Consider the following 19,806-nt stretch of genomic DNA (forward strand, 5'->3'; position numbering starts at 1 on the left):
ATCCCCATTCTGATGCTCTGAACTTCAGTAGGTTATTTGTCTAAGATAATGCCATGGCTTATTGAACAGGTGTAGCCGAACTCACAAAGTGGCTGTTGAGTGTATTATAGCACGTTATTTCTGGACAATCTATGGATTGTCTCAGGCAGGCTTATTTGGCAGACTTGTTGTTCCATACAAAGTCATATATTTGATCATTTTTTCATGAGGTCCCTTTATATTTTTCTTACCCGCTTCATGTAGTGATTAGTTTGGTGTGCATGTGTTTTTTTTAAAGTTCTTTACCAACAAACAAACAAACTACAACAAAACTGCTGCTGAAAAGTCATTTAAAAAATAAAGCTGGTGTTATGGGTTTTGTTTTGTTTTTTCTCTGAGAAAATTTCATGAAAATTGCAAAAGCATCAACAGTAAATGGGTGAAAAATGTGTTTTTAAAAAGGCTGAAGCATTTCTTAAAATGATCAGGCATCATTATTAGTCAAGCTGGAGTAAATAGTGCATTTGCTATGGACTATTTTCAAATGCTGATCAATACACATTTTGTGCTTTACTATTTCCAGAAGCGGGAATGTTGGATGGACTCTAAACACCGTATCTATCCATCCTAATGAAGCAACAGGGTGGCTTTGCAATATTTTTAATTTGACAAAACAAATGAACAAGATTTTGGCTACAGAGAACATATCATAATGATCAAATCGTTGTGTTCTTTTGATTTGTTCATATTATGAAAAATACATAAGAAATTATGCCTGTATCTTCTAGTGACTTGATATGGGCTCTAATGATGAAGCCCACTAACAAGAGCCTCTGTGAAAACATTAGAAAACATTATAAATCAAAGCACCCTTTTTGTTTACCGACCAATTTGCCATCCGCATCTATTGATTTCAGCCAGAATGCCGAATCTTTGTCTTCCAGTTCTGTAGTGCAGCATCATCCTTCAGAGCCCAGACAGTGGCCTTCTGGGAACAGGAAGTGAATCAGAGTCTGCAGTGGACAGACTGACTCTGATGGCTCCCATCTGGCTGTTCTTTAAGGATTCCATCCAATCAAATTAGCTTTGATTGATCAACAAGTGCTGCCATTGGATGGTAGTCATGGCAATATAAATCACCCTCTCCCATCAATACGGATGGCTTCATTGAAGATGAGCAGTGGTGACAAAGTGTGCATGAATTTCGAGGAAGTTGACTTCCTCTTGTACAGTTTAGTAAATTTGAGGTTGCTGCTGGAGAGAAGAGAGATGATGGTATCAGGATCTTGCTGTTCAAAGATGGATGTGATTCAACATGAACTCTGGATTTACGCATGAAAAACTCATCACAGTTATCTTATAAAATGATTTTCTAGCATGCAAATGAGTGCGCTAATCATTACTTATTAACTGATTATAAAATTTCAAATACTATGCACTTACCAAGATACACGTACAACAAACACAGCTATACATTTTGTTTGGGAAGAAACCAAGGTTTGTTCAATTTAGCATCCATCTGGTATTCAACAATTAATTCACTAACAACTTTTTTTTAAATGAGGAAACATTGCCAAATAGAGCTTCACAAATTGGATGTGGGACTCAATACCACTAAAATATTCAAAGTAATGCACAAACAGCAGTTGGAGTAGTAAGTGCTAGACTGAAACATGTCAAATCAACAAAAAATGAACAAGCAAATCAGTTAAAATGGTGGCATGGTCAATTAAAATAGATTTTATTCACTTCTCTAAATATCTTATCAATAGCTGTAGCCAAAAGCTCTAAACAGAGGCAGTTTAACTTATCAGTCACGACTGTACTGTACTGTTCTACTACCTAGCATTATGAAGCACAAGCGGTATGCTATGTGCTGCAGAATGCATCTCCATTGGTGAGTTTCTTGTTGTTTCAGCTTCTAAAGCCACTGAAAACAGTGACTTCAAATTTGGGCCTGGCAATTTTGTGCTAGCCATGCCAGTGCAAGCTTTTCGCCACTGCGTGTCAATGGAAAAGCATGGAACCAGTTTTAGATTGGGCTCTGGAACTGCTTTAGTGGAAAATAGATAGTGTGGTTATCTAATCTAAATCTAAAGTGAACTGAAGTTAAGTAACTTCTAGTGAAGAAGTAGCTCACAGGAGGAATGATGGTGGGCATGACAATGGAAAATAAATTAGAGCGCTAATTAACTAAAGTGATATGATCCTACTCCTTATTTATCATAATAGATTTTCATGTATTGAGAATTATAAAACTGCTATATCGTGATACCATCTTTATTATGGGTGATACTAATGGGAGCTACTGTAATGTCCACCCCATGTGGTAAACTTCTTCAACTGAGTAATTATAAAAAAATGTGGAAACAAACCATTGAGCACAGCTTCTTCAATATTTCCGCTGTTATGTTTAGCTTTCTTTGCATATAAGTTTAGATCTATTTGTTTTATTGTTATTTCAAAGCTATTGTTTTAAAACTGAAAAAAAGGACTTTGTAAAATTAAAACTATATAGTACCTCATCTCAGTGGAAAAAGTGGAGAGAAACTTGCTTAAAAACACCAGCCATGGTAGATTTAGACTTTTTACTTTGCAGTAATAAACTTCAAACACTATTTGTGTATGAATGAATTGTAAAGTAGCCATTATAATTTAACCTACATGACTGTGGGGGTTTATAAGTATGGTGTCCATTAGTTGTTAATAAGGGTTGACTGAAGCTGTTCAGATTTCAGTCAAACACACCTGCACAATAAACTACCTCAAATCATCTGCATGATCAGGTGATGGCTGTACATCAGAGATGGGCAGTAACGCGTTACTTGTAATGCGTTACTGTAATCTGATTACTTTTTTCAAGTAACGAGTAAAGTAAGGGATTACTATTGCAAAAACGGTAATTAGATTACCGTTACTTTCCCGTAGGAACGCTGCGTTACTAAAACCGTGATTTTTTTGCGAGAATGTCTCTGTGTGCAGATCAACAATGGATCATATATCGATTGTGGGAGAGAGTATGTGCATGCAGCGTTTAAAGCGTGGAAGTACTGACCTTACTTTGAGTTTGATTCCATAAAAAGTGACAAAAACATTAGTGTCCGTTGTGCGTGGGAAGAAAACTTCTTTTTACAGTGAAAAAAACCCCTAAACAAGCACCGAGTGCGCAACTATGTACACTGAAAAAAGTCTAACATGCAGTCATTCATTCAATCTATTAAGTGCCATTCAAAACAGAATAAAATCATTGATTTGATTGTGAAACCCTTTCTTTTTGCATTTTAAAATACCACTTTTGATTTGGATGAAACTAAATATCTGTACAAAGGACACAACGCAAAGTTTTTGATTTCTCTCAAAACATATATTTCTTTTCATGTTGAACAGATAATATCTTTAATTTGAGTCAAAGTGATTTGCACTTGAACACGCCCACCAGAAATAGACCGGGACCCATTTTTATTCTGCATGGCTGCTGGAAACATCATGTCACATCTTTGATTAATTTCATCTGAAAATAAACGTAAGTAAAGCCAAGTGTGTTACAAAAGCTTTTATAATTTGTATTGCCAAAATTGCAGAAAATAACCCCATTTAAGCTGGGTCGACAGCCACCCCTAATTTTTGCATGATTGTAGCTGCTAGCTATAAGCTAGCTAGCTATCCTGCGCAACGTTAGAACTGGTTACCAGAAACCGACCATCACAGTCGGGAATACAAGTTAGTATACTGGTAAAAAACGGCTTTTTGCCTAACTAGCTAGCGTTACCACGATGCATCGGTGGTGGATAAAGCTAGCTAGCATAAGTTCATAGTTCATAACATTCATAGTATAACTCCGTGCTCCGCTTCGTTTGAATTTTTCTGGTGAGCTCGCGGTTTCTAGACACAAGCTTGTGTTTGTGCGCGCACGTTTGTCTCTCTTCATATAAATATCTGTGTGTTATGTGTGTGTACACCGAGCGCAAAAGATAATTATTAATGTGCATGATTTAGAGACAGAAATAACAAGCCAGCATATAAGATCAATGACATAAGACTAATTCCTTCAATTGACTTTCAGGCGCGGCTCGGAAAAATGTGCATTTTCTGAAGAAATTTTAATTTTAACAGCAAAAAATTGACCCTATGCCAAACTTAGTCGCTAATGGCTGGTCTGTAGACTGTTTGGTATGTCATGTTACGTATTTCTTGGTTTTTCTATGTAATGTGTTTTATAGAGAAGTAACATTATTCTTTTTTTTCTGTATGCTTTCAGAACCACAGATCGCTCCATCCATTCCATGGCTGAAGCATACATTTTCATTTAATCTGAACAGGTATCATTTTGCATTTACACTGCACATCCTTTTTAAACATTTCATAATAATCTAGACTCTCCCTCATTATCCTCTCATTCACCTTGCTGATGTGTTGAGGACTTGATAAAAGAATACATGGTATGTCCATATCTGTTCTGTCTCTACATGAGATGCAGTCTCTTGATGTAAATTTGACAACTCTGCTATTAAATGCAGTGATTAATGTAGGACAGCAACGATTAATCAACTCATCAAGTTAATATCTTAGGGTTCTGTATTGTTTTCTTTTTTTTTTTCTTGGGCTTTGTGGAACATTTATGAAAATGTTCCACCATTGATTTAATTTAATGATTATGCAATTCACAATCTGATTAGTCAAATAATTGTTCTAATAGTCTGTGACCAAACAACTATCAAAATAGTAGTTTATTATGGTCAAAGATTTATCAGGTGTGCCAGACTTCAGTTCTTCACTTGTACATTTTGTTCCATATTTTACCTCAAGATATCCCAGAAAGATGAAGCTGAGGAAGAGCTGCAGAGTACCACCATGGCACTCTTCGTCTTCAGGGACAACTCAAGCCTCCTACATCAGCCTCGAGACATCGGGATAATCATTGATGGTGTGGAAGTCCTGAATGAGTTGCCTTCTGTGGCAGCTGGAGTGGCAATGGTCTTTGGACTCTGTTATGCTCTTAATATGGAATATCCACGAGGATTCAGGTTCACCTTTGAGGCTCTTCAAAAGATTATGATGGAGCTTGACTTTAACAAGATGACCTCTAAGATTCGCAAACTTAATTGTGAACTTAACACTGCACAGTAGTGTGTTTGCATGCATGTGTGCATGTGTATGTGCACATGCATGTGCATGTGTGCTTGGTTATTTTGCTTGGTTGGCCTGCAGTGGTATTCTACATTCAAAATTTATAAGAACACCCATTTGAAAGGGAGATTTAAGTTGATTTCATTGATACATGTGTAGATTTTTTTTTTTTTTACATTGTACAGGCACAGTGCACATATAAACATTTTTGAGTACTTGCAAATTGGTTTAAAAAGAGTTTTTATAATGGTTTTATGCCAGTTTTAGACAGGTTGCAGGTTTTATACTGGTTTTCAAAAGATTGCAGGTTTTATAAAACAAACATTTCTCTAATCATTTCTGCCGTAGCACTAAATCTGTATATTACTAATCCTCTCTATTGATTATAGTTAAAATGGTTTGGAACAATAAATAATTTTGAAATAATTGGTTGGCCAACTGTCTTGTTTTTTATAGGAAATGCAGAGCATTTTTGAACTGAAATGAAATGTAAAAAATATAGTTTGAATATATGTAAATCAATTACCTGGCTTCAACACAAACATATTAGTTCATGTTAATTTGGTTCGATGTGAATACATTAGGTTGGTTAAATTTCAATATATTAGCTTGGTTCAATAATTAAAATATGGTTCTATGTAAAAAAATCAATTTGGATCAATGCAAAATTTAAAGTTTCAGTCAAGTCTAGTAATATTGTTTATATCAACATAAAAGTATCAGGTCATATCAAGTGACTCAATTTGGATTCTATAAAGCCAAATATTTTGGATGTGACAACTGGACATCATTTTTTTTAATTTGAATAGGGTTATTTTTTTTTACAGTGTAATGGGAATTTCACAGAGAAACTCGCGGATTCTTCAACTGACCGCGGCACACCTGCACCAGGGTAAACCTCCGCCTACCGCAGTCCTGCTTTACAGGTGAAAATAGAGCAAAAGGACCCAGTGTCTTTGACTTTCTTTATTTTCTGCTGTGTTTTACTTGCATCTATTTGAAAGACTGAGTGTAAACACAAAAAATATTTTATTTTATTTGCTGGAATGTGCAGAAAATAGGTTTAAATGTTAAACTAATTTATTCAAGTCAGAGAATGTTGCATATAATTAAATTTTTGCTTGATGCATAAAGTTAAAAGATTAAAACTGATAAAACAAGTTAAAAAAAAGAGACTTTTCCATTTGATTACATTTTGTATGATGGATTATGCAGAAAAAGTAGAATTGGGCTGAAAGATCTATCGCTTTAGTACCTATTCAGGTTGTAAATCGTGTTTTTAAAAAGTAACTAAGTAACTAAGTAATTAATTACTTTTGAAAATAAGTAATCAGTAAAGTAACGGGATTACTTTTTTGGGGAAGTCATCAGTAATTAGTTACTGATTACTTTTTTCAAGTAACTTGACCAACACTGCTGTACATCAGCTTAAATAAATGGTTATTTAATCTGTCTTACAAAATGTTTGTGAGAGACACTGTTTGAAGTTTTGTTACAGCAGTTCTGTTACAGCAGTAACAATATAGCACCCTGACAGCTTGTGATATTGATAAGTTCATTACCATTTGTACCATTTATACCAGATGTACAAGAAACAATAGATTTGAGAAGACCTGTTTTTGTGCATGCAGGGTTATTGTCTCTTGTTGGGACTCTTTTGACTATATGGAAATAATAATTCATATGAGCTGCCTGGTGATTTATGCAGATGGAGTCTGGGGGCAAAATAAAGAGTCTAATGTACAACTGGGGCCACGTGTTTAGTCTGAGCGCATCAAAAGAATATGAAATTGAGAACGGGGCACGAGGCTAAACAAATGAGCAGCTTTAGAAATTGATAGCAGGTGTTTACATGCGGCATTTTTGCATATTGTAATGTCGAAGCAGGGGTGTGTAATAAACATTACAAAGCGTTGTATAGTCTAATAATCAATGTAACTCACAATGACCTTGACGTTTTATGATGGATTGGGAGACACGGCCTACTGTAATTGCTGCCCAGCCCTCCCTCCCTCTTTCCTTCCTTTCACCCTGCCGCCTCCGCTCCTTCTCTCTTCCCTTTTTTGACATTAAAAACCGCTCCATCATCCTCGATGCGCCGCCTTGTCGCCTGCCGCTCAGATGACCATTAATCGCTTAATTCCAGTAAACCTACGTGCGCACAAAAGGCCCCTGTCTGCTGCTTAATGCATGTGTGATTAAGCTTTTAGGCCGACCACACGGCATTATTAGCAAGCAGGTCCTTGTATAGAGAGCCAAATGCCTTCAGGGGGCCCGAGGGTGGTGTAGGATAGAGGAGGGGTGGGTGCGGAGGGTGAGAGGGGAGGCAAGTTAATGACACTGACCCTCACTTCCCCAACAGCTATTCAATTCAACAATAATAACGGGTCACGCAGCTGATTTATGAGGCTCAGGCTAATAATTGTCAATTGCTAATGCGGGGGTTGGAAGGGGGTTAATGCCAGTAGACTATGCTAAATAAAATATGCTTTGACCCCACTGGGGGGAAAAGCAGGAGGCCAGAAAAAAAATGACAGATGATTTTTCAGATTGCCCCCCTCCCCAAAAAAGCTTGTTGCAGTTTAACTGAGTCTAAATCACAACGTGGTTCGGCGTCTGTGACTTAAAACATTTATCTGGGACCTGACTCTGACTCTAAGCCTGACTCCGGCCTGCATACCCCATCCGTCCGCCTGCATGGCTGCAATAAATTAATAACAACCAAACAATGTGTCGTGGAGAGGCGGATTCAATTACCAAGTTTATTTACAGGGAAAATCTCATGAAGGCCATTGACCAACGTTAAACAGCGCGGGATGAAACGATGACAAGAGCTCCGATAAGAATTTAATTCCATCTCATTTCAGACGATTTTATGAATCAAATTCTTGAACACTGGCAAGAGATTTAATGATCACATCTTTGCGAAATCTTATTTCAGGACCGGTCGATGGCATTTCTCTGCGTTAATGTCGACTTAGAGGTTGGAGTAATTTAGTAATTGATTCCTTGCCTGGCTCTCGCCCGTGCCAAGGCCGCGTTTGAGGGTAATATGTTTCCTAATCTTATCCACTGGAATAAGATTTTTATGTTAATCCACTGGCTGGTCTCTTGGTCACTTGGGAAGAGCAGATAAAGGCTCAGAGGGGCCAGAGAGGCCAGAGGAGACGAGCTGTGCTCTGCTGGAGCTGGCTGCAGCATCTGGAAGACAGTTAACGTAAGATAAGAGGGAAAAATTACACACAACACAACCTGTAGTCCACGAATTCAAAACAGTTACATTCACAATTTATTACGTGATCATTATAAACCCATAAAGGCGAGATGAAATGGCGCTAAGTTGATTTTTCCCCCTCCCTTCTTCTCCTTTACTGTATCTGACGATCACCGTGACCTCTGGTGATCTTATTTCATAGATTTTAACAAGCTGTAAATGCACATAATATTTTCTCCATAAAAATACAAAATACACAAACAACAACACGAGACTGAGCCTGCTCGCAGCAGGCTGTATCCCTGGCGTCTTTTGTGCTGGCTGAACGTTTTTTTCTGCAGACATGGAGAAAGACACCAGCTTCTAATTGAATTTTGCCTCTTTCCCAGATGTCACTTTCCATCTGTGCGCTTGGAAACGCGATGCGCCTTTTACGCACCAGCCTGGAACACCTTAAAGTCTGATGTTTGATCCCCCCACTCCCCCCACCCCAACCCATCCTTTTGAGTTAACATATTTTGGGATGTTCAGTTTTACATGGTGAAAAGAAAGTACACCTAGACAAAATATCCAACACGAATGTGATTTATTACAGAATAATTGCCGCCCATTAATAATAACCCGAATTATTAGTGTAAAGATGTAGCAAAGCCTCCTTTCTCATCTTGTAATCGTTTTTCTCAGATATTTTTCACGCATTTTGCAACTAGAGGGAGACCTTCTATCCATCCCGTCAAATTGAGACATCAGACTAAATTGCCATGAGAAATCGTCCCCAAAATGAATTTTTTATCTGCTCCAGAGCCCCTCCCCTGCAACACGCGGCCTTATTAATAACCGTTTTGATAAGCGTAGGATTTCCTCGGGCGGAGGAGTGAGACATTGTAGGTGAAATGTGACAGCGGGATCCTCCCATCTTTCTCTCTCTCTCTTTATCCTCCTCTGTTACTTTGCCTTTTCAGGGGAGTGGATCCATCCAATCCATCCAGAGACAATGGCATTTTGTTCTACTTTTTGTCCCTCCTGTCGACCCGCATTCCTATATTGCTGAGCAACGATAGTGTGCACTAAATGGAGAGGAGTTCCTCCCATATCCCTTCTATTGTCCGGCACTTGCCAAGGGAATTTAAGGTCTTGCACACATCGCGTTTTCCTGATTTATTTAAGTGAATACATATGGTTGAGGCCCTTTATTTGCACCGTAATTACGAATTAAAGGACAATTATGTTAGTGTAAATCACTGTTTCTTCCTCACTCACGGTGTTTGGAAAAGGTGCTTTGTATGGAGAGTGTTTCAACCTGCAGCCAACAGACCCTGTGCATCCACATAAAAGCTGACTGCACGTCTTGCATCGTGCAAAATCTTTTCAAAAGTCATTGAAGTCAACTCACATTGCAGATTTTCTCCTTTCAGATTTTATATTCTCACATCAAAACAAAATCAAACTGCGGCTTTGGGTGCCAGCCGAACCAGCTGAAAGAATTAAAAGATGTTGAAACTATAAAAAAGGAGGCGTTTCAATAGCTGGTCTATGGCGGAGGGACTATAGACCACAAGAATAAAGAGCAGCTTCAGTGAAAGAAACCGATGGCTAAAAGCTATAATTGTATTTGCCTCGGCGAAATATCAGAAAAGACTTCTCGTTCCTTTGAGCGTTATTAGATTAATTCCCAGAGATGGTTTCTTTTCTCGCTGCCAGACGCGTGGAGGGAGGACGGTGAACCATTTGGCTCTTTGGTTTCAATAATCAAATTAACCATTTGGTACAACTTTTGGGTCCCAGCTCGTGTGTAGAAAGAGAAAATAAAAAAAGAAAACATTTACATAATAGGGACGGTTGTGTCAAGAAAGAATTAACTTTTTTCTGTTCTCATTGATCCCTGGGAAGACAATGTACACAAGGAAGAAAAGGGAGAAACACACTGCAACACGTCAGCAATTGTGGAGAAAAATAATTGATGGCAGAATGCAAGCAGGTTTTCTATTTTTTTTTTTTTTTTTTTTATTTAGCGGGAGCTGCACCTTGTTGTGTTCGGTGCCACATTCAGCCTCATATTCCCCCCTGTTTCAGTTTAAATAAAGCAAGTCAATATTTTTACTAAAAGGCAACAATTAAAAAAATAAAATCGTATATTTTATGTCATGGGGCTATAAATGGTGCACAGTCTATATATAGCTATAGAATATATAGCTATAGGTAATATATCTTATTTTATTTAGTGCCGCTATTTAGAATATGAAATCTTTATGTCTGCTAGCATTTTTCCAGTAAACGTCTACATTGTTTTTATATCAGCCTACAAAAATTATTGTATATAAAACTCAATATTATGACAAAATCAAATATCTCCGAGGTACTACAGTTACAAGAAACAAAGATCCATAAAAATCTTATGATGACGTTTTATAGGTTTTACATATTACAAAATTTTGTCTTAATGTCCAAGCTGATAGCCTCAATATAATAATAATAATAGAAAATACTAACATACTCTAGTCATCATTTTATCCTCAGATTATTATAAGAATATTATTGTAACACTTCGATGTAGGGCCACTACTCATATCAATCACCCAAACATGAACAGAATAATAAATTCAATAATCAAACACTTATGTGCTAAATTTAATAAATGCACCGTAATTGCTTTTTCTTCTTTTTGTGTTTCGATCATTTGAAAGGGAAAACTCGCTGCTTCAACAGAGGACTTGAACTCGGTCCAGTGGAAAAAAAGAGGAAGAAGAAACGCATCGAGAGTGTAAGCGCCATACAAAATGGTTCACCTTATTACGCAAACCAAATTAACCACTCAGCCAATATTGTGAGCCTAAGAGGTCCGATGACTGCCTCGCCAGTTCGTTACTTTCATTAGAAAGATGTTATTTGCCAAATAAACGGAATAATGAAAGTAATAAAGACAATTACAAACTCATTTGAATCATAAAAATACACCCGGAAGTTTCGGGGAGATTATACTGCAGCTGAGCAGGAAAAGATTTGGAAAAATGTTGGCAGAAAAGGCAAAATTTAGTATGAAATCGAAGCCGGAAAACACGTTTATTACCGCGCATAAATTCCAACACGTTGGGCTTTGAGCCCATGGAGACAATTTCCACCTTTCTTTCTACCTCCCCCTTAATAACAGCAACAAAGTCGTGAACCACAAATGATACTGTCCGGATTTAAAATCGAGCTGTGTCTAAGAGTTTCGTGTTAAATAAAACCCGAAGAAATCCAGACAGGCGATACTGCGTGCAGGTAGCACACATTCAGTTTAAAAATCATATACGTGAATGCATATCTCGTTTCTTTTTCTCTAAAGTTGATACAAACAGGTAATTAAAAAATTAAACCAGGTGCTTTTGTAACAAATTGTTTACCCCCAATAAAAATATAGATGGTTATAAGAGATAAAAGCCGACACGTTTGGCTTCACTGCAGAAGACCAGAGTCAGGATCAGTGAAAATAGTCGGAGCAGACGGGCAGAAAGAAGAGGTAGAGGGGGAATACTATGTGAAATCCTGCCCAAGGTATACGGTCGCTTAAAAGGCTTAAAAGCTTGGAGAAAATTGGATCAGGGAGAATCGTCACCCAACTTTCATTATTTCCAAGTGGTGTGATTGAATTAAAGGGCAAGATGGTGGTTGGAGAGGAGTGGGGTGGATGGGTAGAGGGGTGGGCGGCGGCGGCGGTGGTGGTGGAGGGGTGCGTAATGGCGAGGTATTAAATTCTAATTAGAGATGCAGGGGATCAATGATAGGGAGGTTGGACAGCCCGGGCCCCCAGTGCCAGCCCAATAGACTGATGAGTTATTGTCATGTAAAAAAGCGCTAGCAATAAGACCAAACGCTTTGCTATTGTCCAAGCGGAAAGAGCCAAGTTTATTATGAGGACTATATGCTCTAGAGACCTCGGGCTAGGCGGCTCTTAGGGGGCTTTTCATAAAACAGGGCTAGGTTCCTATAAAGGAGGCCAGTTTTGGAGCAGGCGCTGAGCAGTGAACATCTACCCACCGTCCAGCCTTTTTTTCCCCAATCAGTTCAAACCAAACAAGTAATCTTTCCCCCCAAACTCAGACCGCGCGTCCTCCTCATTTTTGTTTTTATTATTTTTTTCTTTCAAACCCATTTTTTGGGTGCTTTTGTTTGCCATTTTTTCCAGGGAAGTGCAGCTTTCTAACTCTACCGAGCCTTCTCAAATGTATAAAATGGAGTATTCTTACCTAAATTCCTCTGCCTACGAGTCATGTATGGCCGGGATGGACACTTCGAGCTTGGCATCGGCCTATGCGGACTTCAGTTCGTGCAGTCAAGCCAGTGGGTTTCAGTACAATCCCATCAGGACCACTTTTGGGGCCACCTCCGGCTGTCCGTCTCTCACGCCGGGGTCCTGCAGTCTGGGGACCCTGCGGGACCACCAGAGCAGCCCGTACGCCGCAGGTAAGCAGCGGCTCCAGAGCCTCAACCCGGTGTATTATAGGACGCCTTGATTGCATTTGAAAATGGAAATGTGTTTAGTATTTACGAAACGAAATTTGCTTACACAAATGAAAGAATTTATCACGTTAGAAGCGATTGCAGGCAAGCGGTAATTCGGTTACGGGGTTATACTATCCCAGTCACACCCAAAACCGCCAACAGAATTATCTTAAGCTGCCAAAATGATAGGCATAATTTATTTACTTTGCGATGAGACATAAAGCTTCGAAAATAATTAGATAACCAAAGACTAAAGCTCATTATTGACACCGAATTGGAGTTACAGTAGCAACAAGCGGGGCGGATGGGAACATTATGACAAGTTTTCAAACTTGAGCCTCAATCTGAGGAGAACAATTAGTTTAACATTACAATTAACCCCATCACAGGTCTGCAACGTTATCAGTTCTGAACTAATTCAAAGGTAATCAAAGGCATAATACAATTGGAAGCTTTAGCCCAGCGTCCTTAACCGGATTTTAAACAAAATATTGAATTTACTTCCATTTGACAACATCACATTTACACACCCTCATATCTCCCCATTACTGCACCGATAAGACCACTGCACGTGTAACCATGACATTTCATTCACAGTTCCATACAAACTCTTCACGGATCACGGGGGACTGAACGAGAAGAGAAAGCAGAGGCGCATCCGGACCACTTTCACCAGCGCACAGCTGAAGGAGCTGGAGCGGGTTTTTGCTGAAACACACTACCCGGACATCTACACTAGAGAGGAGCTGGCACTCAAAATCGATCTGACTGAAGCCAGAGTGCAGGTACATAACTACCGACTCCTTTTACTCACAGTTACGCACTGGTGGATGCAAATGAGAACTATTTCAAAATACTGGGTCTAATCAATCATTATCACTAGATTTTAAGCAAAAGTTGAACTGCTTTCACAATGTGAAGGGCTGAGTACTACTGCTGTGTACACATTGGCAAAATAGACAACGTCTTTCTTCTGAGGCTTTCAGATATTAAAACATCTTTATATGACTAAATTATTTAGAGAACTCAACTTTTCTGTCGCCCTTTGCTTTGTCAGTCTTCTAGAAATTTAAGTCACGGTCGTTAAACGTTTCTACTTCCACCTTTTCACAACTAAACAGGTATGGTTCCAAAACCGACGTGCCAAATTCCGCAAGCAGGAGCGGGCTGCAGCAGCGGCTGCAGCTGCAGCCAAGTCCAGTTCTGGAAAAAAGTCCGATTCGAGAGATGAAGACAGCAAAGAGACCAAAACCACCGACCCTGACAGCACAGGAGGACCGGGCCCGAACCCCGTGCCCACCTCCAACTGCGGCGGGCCGAGCCCTACTGCAGTCCAAGTCAACACCACCGGGAACGGACAAGCGGACCAAGTGAAGACCTCCGTGTCCACCGGCATGGGAGTGACAGCACCAAGCCAAGGCTGGGCCACCGCACCGGGGACCATCACCTCTATCCCGGACTCATTGGGCGGGCCCTTCGCCAGCGTACTGTCGTCTTTGCAAAGACAGAACGGAGCCAAAGCTACGTTAGTAAAGACCAGCATGTTCTAATGAAGCTTCACATCGGGGAAAGAGAAGCAGAGCAGGGGAAGAGAGATACGTTTCCCCCTTCTCTGGAGACTGAAAAGCAATCGCCCAAGACTGACTTAAGGACAACAAAAAGCAGTTAGGAAAAAAGATTACTACTGTTATCTTTTATTTTTACGCCTTGCGTCGTTTCTTGTGGCCAGTTGGCAGTTTGCGGCAAACATATCCATCTTGACAAGTCAGATCGTCTTATAATAATAATAATAAAAAAAAGTTATTTTCTACAAACAAGTGCAAGTTGTGTAAAATCTTTTCAAGCATGTCTCGGGACGAAATACACTGAGAAATAAGACAGAAAAGGTCTTTTTCTACGTGCACCAATGTTATCTAAACAGCCATTATTCATGCATTAATTAAAAACACATTAAGCTTGAAATAAATACTTAAAATCGGATCAATTGACTTGTTAAGATGAATATATTTTGGTCAGATTTGGAGCATAAACAAACGTCGCCGCGCTGGAAAGGCGTAGTGCCATCAGTGAGCAAAGGAGCCTCGTTAAGTCACATTAAATGTCAGTGTTCATCAGATGCTTTGTTTCGTTCAGAGACGTTGAATTTCCACGACTGAGGATGCTTTCCACAAACATGGTATGAAACAACCAATATCCAACAAGACGCTGACGCATTTTGCTGTTTTGTTCTCTGCAGACAACCTGCTGTGTGGAAGTGGCCTCTTACAGCTGTGTTTTGGTTTCTAAGGCTGCTGAGAGTTTAGTTTCTTTAAATTATCGATATAAACACAATTATTTCCTCAAGAAAAAAGGCACAAACTTACTGCAATGTTCACCTCTGACAGGAAATCTGTATGTTTTGTGTGTCTTTCTACGGCAATGTTTTTGTGGCTCAAAATTGTATAGTGTTAATACGTATTATTGTCTCCTATAGTTGAACCATAGGCCATACTCCCTCGTAGATCGATCATACAAGTCTTTTTGATGTTTTACAAAATTCCCTCGGAAGAATTTATTTTGGGTAAAAAAGGGGAATGGATGCAAACATTGTATTTATTTCTATATAATTTGCATGTTGTCTCTTTGTCTGATTTTACAATGATTTCCCTCCCATTTTGTGAGCATTATGTAACATGTTTTGTCCAGGATCTGAAAGTTATTTATATGTAGGTAATGAATGCTTATATTTAAGAAGGAAATATTTCTACATGTGCACATAGTTTTCCAGGTGTACCATTGAAATGATTGTTGATGATAAAAAAAAAAAAATAATAGTCCATATTGTTTTGTCATGTTTTTCTTTGGGAAAGAAATCGTGGAAATGATCGGTTATTATTCTTTTTGTAGTATACGATTCTTGAACAATTTTGAAAAAACAAATTTTGTCACGGTGGTTTGAAAAGGGCGAAGATTTCAGCACCACGGACAGCACCGCGACGTTTCACAATTCGTTCTTTCCGATTGACTTTTGGGAAAAAGAAAAAGAATGGGAGAAGGTAATCCGGCCTTTAGTTTAATTTATGAAACTAGGATGTTTCTTTAAAAACAAACAAACAGACAAACAAACAAACAGTCAGTCAATCTTTCTTCAAGAAACTAACTCTTATTAAAAGGCAATGTTTAAATTCGGGGGAAATATTGTATACGAACTTGAAATTAAACTACACTAAAATACACTAATTATTTTTCAAGAAATGAAACTCAATCAGGTTTATTTTTAAAATGGTAAATAAGGAGTTAAACAAACTGGCTGACACTTTTTCTTTTATTAAAAAACATCCGTGGAATCCAGTTTTTTGACTCAAGGCACAATTTGGGAATAATCGCTACCAGATTTTAGGTGAGATCAAAAATACGGAAATCCGTTAGTTGAACACAGAATTCGTTTCATGTATAAGCCAGAGAGTCCATCGAGGTAAAGGTTTTAATTTTATGAAGTCACATTTTAAAAAGGCACTCTAATAAAAAACTCAGGACCTTAATAGGCACCTCTTTGAATTTAAGGCCAAATAAATGTTCGGAGTCGTTATTCTCGGTTTATTCTGACCCAACTTGAGTATTATTTTAGTATCACCTGAAAACATCATTAGGCTACAGACGGGTTTTTTGTGTTTTATCATTAGAAATTTATGGTGCTGTCATAAAAACGCACATGGAAAAAAGAGGTTTCTATTCTCACTGGGTTAGAAAGAGCTATTAAATTATTTGATAGTTTATCAATAGGAAGACACATTTTAAGCAATTTCTATGTAAATCTTTAAATAACACTCGAAAATTGGTTACGGTCAGCTTTTTGTTCTTGGAGTCACATGACACATAAAAAGGACAAAAACAAATACGCTGTGATTACAGGTGAAATGACTGAGCATAATATTTGTCCGTTTACTCATGATTCCAGACCTGAAGAGTTTCGCTTTGTGACACTTTTAACAAACAGGCATCTTACTAAATGTACATTTTAAAGCATTTATTTACTTTTCTTCTGTAATTTTATTGCAAAATGACCAGACAGAAGCAGGGCGTTAATGTATAACATTTTATTTATAAACATACAGTATGCTATAAATGCAAATGCATTTAAACATCAAATTAATCTATATTTCGCATAGTGCTCAGGTGAATATTACAATAAATACAGAACAGGCGTAAAAGGTTTCATTCCCCAACTATCCTGCGATAAGAAGACCGTCTGAATATAGAGCTCCGTCTCAAAGATCCCGCTATAAGAGACTGGGCTTGACAATTATTCGTTAACTAAATTGAGAAAAAAAAATACACAATCATAACAGAAGTTTAAAAATACTGTAGATCAAGAGATGACCCCAGAGGGGAAGCTTGGCTATAGGACACAGTTCAGGAGGAGAAAAAGGAGGCTGTTTGCTAGTTTGCTTTCATACAGCAAATCATTTGGTTTTAGGCTTAAACGTGCACTTTTTTTCATTACATCCACAACACATAACAGGAAGAGCTCTTCTCATACACCTTAAAAAAGAAGCAAGTGACTGAAAATGTGCAGCCAGCGCCACAAATCTTTAGTTTTCATCCAACCAAATATTGCACAGGTGCAGCTGCTGCTGGTATATGTTTATAGTATTTTTGCTCTTTACCTAGTAATAACGTGTATTAGTGATTTTTTTTTTTAAATTTTCAAGGTATAAATGAATTCTATCATTGAGCCATTATCAAAATTACCTCAATTAAAAGCATAGAGAAGTCTATATCACTCTAGAATAAAACATCCAAATTAAATGAAATTTTCCCCTGCATTATACATTATCTGTCTTTTACCAAGTAGACATCACACGCTTTATTTCATTTTATTCCAGTCTTTGCATTTTTTATAGCACTGCAAACCACAGAGGAATGGAGGCGGGGGAATTATGAAATCAAATTTGAGTGAAAATAAACAGTACTTATCAACTAAAATAAAGCGTGATGTGAGGGAGAGCTGCAGCCTTCTTGTCTGCAGTTTAAAATTTGGCCAGATCCCTCCAACAAAATAAAATAAAACAACATAAAATAAAGGAGAAATAAAACACCATCATACAGCTGGTGTTTTTTCCTGCATCACCTTGCTTTCCTAAGGCACATTGAAGTCTTGACTTTCCAAGCTGATAGATTGGAAGAGGAACAACCTGCTGTGACCCAAAAGCACAAAACCAGCTTTTAAGTCCTGTTATTGCCCTAATGATGAACCTACATCCATACTATGTCTTTATACTCGAAGCTAATTTTATTCTGTAAAGAAAAAGAGACACTGGAGGTCACTGCAAGGGCCAAAGGATAAAAATAGTGGCTTGCTCTATATTGTATTTGAGTCTAAATAGTCACCTTTATTGCACTTTCTATATCTGTTTGCTGTAATTTATCACTTAACTGAAGGAGGATACATTTATTAATGTGTTTTGGATTAAACCTGTTTAGGCTCTCTGTCTGCCTAGCTGCCTTACCGCATAATCTATATTCTTTCCAGTTTTTGGATGCTTATCCCTCCAAATTAAGAAAATCTCTCTTAAACGATAAAAAGTGATATAATATACTGGCAATAATTCACATTTTTGAACACCTTGTTTGTGTGTTCATTCAGACAGTACAGGGCATCAACATAGTCTACCTGTGTTTGAAGCATCTGCAGATGTGTTTTCTTTTCAACATGGCTGCCGCCTCAGAGCAGTCTTTTTCTCGCTGCTGCGTGATGAAACACAGTCTGTGGTGGCATGAGGACCAATCAAATCCAGATTTCACTCATGCATCAGATGACACACATATGAAGATTTTTTTTTTTCCCCACATTTGGGCCACATGATGAATCTTGAATGGTTATCGAACTGCAGAAGATGCAAAGATTCTGACACGCTGCGAAGGACGTGATTTGCAGATAATCAGGTTAAAACAGGGATGGGGGGGTTCTTCCTTTGAACCTTGTGCTTGTCAGTCGAGCGTCACAATGTGGTTGGCTGTCCGGCAGCTTGACAGGAAAGGAAAAGAGGGGAAAGAGAATCAAATTGGCAATTTTTATAAACCACAATTGTTTTTCCTGGGACTTCATGTTCAAGGACATGGAGCTTTAATGAAAGAAGACCTTCTTAATTTGAGATAAAGACTCAGGAGTTTTCTGATAGAGGCCCTGATTTGATTTTGCGGTTTACTGATCCCCGAATGATAACGGCTGTTGAGAGGTTACTGAAACACGAGCTGTGTTGTTTGAAAAAGTTTTGCTGTTGTGCAGTAAAAGTGAAAGGGACAGAAAGTTACTGTCTTCCTCTTCTGAGTGCAACACCCCCATTTCCTCCTTCTGCCCGTTTCAGCTTCACTGCATCTGGTGCACCTGTATTAAGCTGCGCTGGCGAGGATTTTCATATTAAAATACACTTGTCCTATCAGCCTCACAGTTACGCTGCAATAAAGAGTCTAAGTTTTGAAACACACTGAAAAGTTTTAGCATAAAATAGTGTCAAGTTTACTTTGAAAACAATAAATCAAAATAAATTTGGTTTGTTTTTCTACCTGGTTCATGAGAGCCGTATTTACTGCTGCTGCTCACATTATTAAAATCTGCATTTATTCATCATTGAAAATAAGACATATGGCCAACATTAGCAAACAATAAGGGAGAAGAATACCTTTCCCTTTTTTTTTTCTTCTAATTTTATACAAAGATTAAACTTTTTGTTTTGTGAGGATGATGCAAAAAGATAGTTATTTATTTCTGGTTATTTTTAGTTATTTATGGTGGTGTTGTTTTCTAATTCCGTACACCCTGACCACAGACGTAAACATTCCTTGTGAATGTTCCATTCTCCCTGGGAGACATAGATATAATGTAGGGGGAGACAGAGGAGGAAGACATAGGAGAGGGTTCAGGAGGACTCACAGCGGGAGCGGATGTAGCACTGGTGGCAGTTGAGGAGGCCGTTTTTTATTCGAACATCCGTCCCTGTGGTTGTATCGCCTAACTGTCCTTT

The 19,806-nt window shown here is 38.4% G+C and overlaps 2 protein-coding genes and 1 long non-coding RNA gene across 10 annotated transcripts in view; 2 read left to right on the forward strand and 1 right to left on the reverse strand.

Moving 5' to 3' along the window:
• The first annotated feature begins 3,234 nt into the window (after positions 1–3,234).
• Positions 3,235–5,532, forward strand: LOC308409073. Its single transcript, XR_013973929.1, has 3 exons — positions 3,235–3,502; positions 4,238–4,298; positions 4,786–5,532. It is a non-coding gene; the product is annotated as an uncharacterized lncRNA (long non-coding RNA).
• Positions 5,533–12,209: 6,677 nt separating this feature from the next.
• phox2bb (paired like homeobox 2Bb) lies at positions 12,210–15,614 on the forward strand. Its single transcript, XM_080901221.1, has 3 exons — positions 12,210–12,763; positions 13,400–13,587; positions 13,924–15,614. Exons 1-3 carry the CDS (start codon positions 12,523–12,525, stop codon positions 14,350–14,352), a joined length of 858 nt encoding a protein of 285 aa, XP_080757347.1. The 5' UTR covers positions 12,210–12,522; the 3' UTR covers positions 14,353–15,614.
• Positions 15,615–16,909: 1,295 nt separating this feature from the next.
• The window catches only part of LOC308408987 (LIM and calponin homology domains-containing protein 1-like), an 83,953-nt gene continuing 81,056 nt past the window's right edge, over positions 16,910–19,806 (reverse strand). For 6 of the 8 annotated variants that reach the window (XM_080901485.1, XM_080901484.1, XM_080901483.1 and 3 more), the window contains 2 exons: positions 19,716–19,806; positions 16,910–18,809 (listed from right to left, as the gene is read on the reverse strand). The exon at positions 19,716–19,806 is cut by the window's right edge and continues 12 nt beyond it. In XM_080901485.1, coding sequence (XP_080757611.1) covers positions 18,784–18,809; positions 19,716–19,806 — 117 coding nt within the window. In that variant the 3' untranslated portion in view covers positions 16,910–18,783. The remainder of the gene's footprint in view (positions 18,810–19,715) is intronic. The other 2 variants (XM_080901489.1, XM_080901487.1) reach the window with 1 other exon arrangement.

This window comes from Rhamphochromis sp. 'chilingali' (assembly GCF_963969265.1).
Source record: "Rhamphochromis sp. 'chilingali' genome assembly, chromosome: 13".
NCBI lineage: Eukaryota > Metazoa > Chordata > Actinopteri > Cichliformes > Cichlidae > Rhamphochromis > Rhamphochromis sp. 'chilingali'.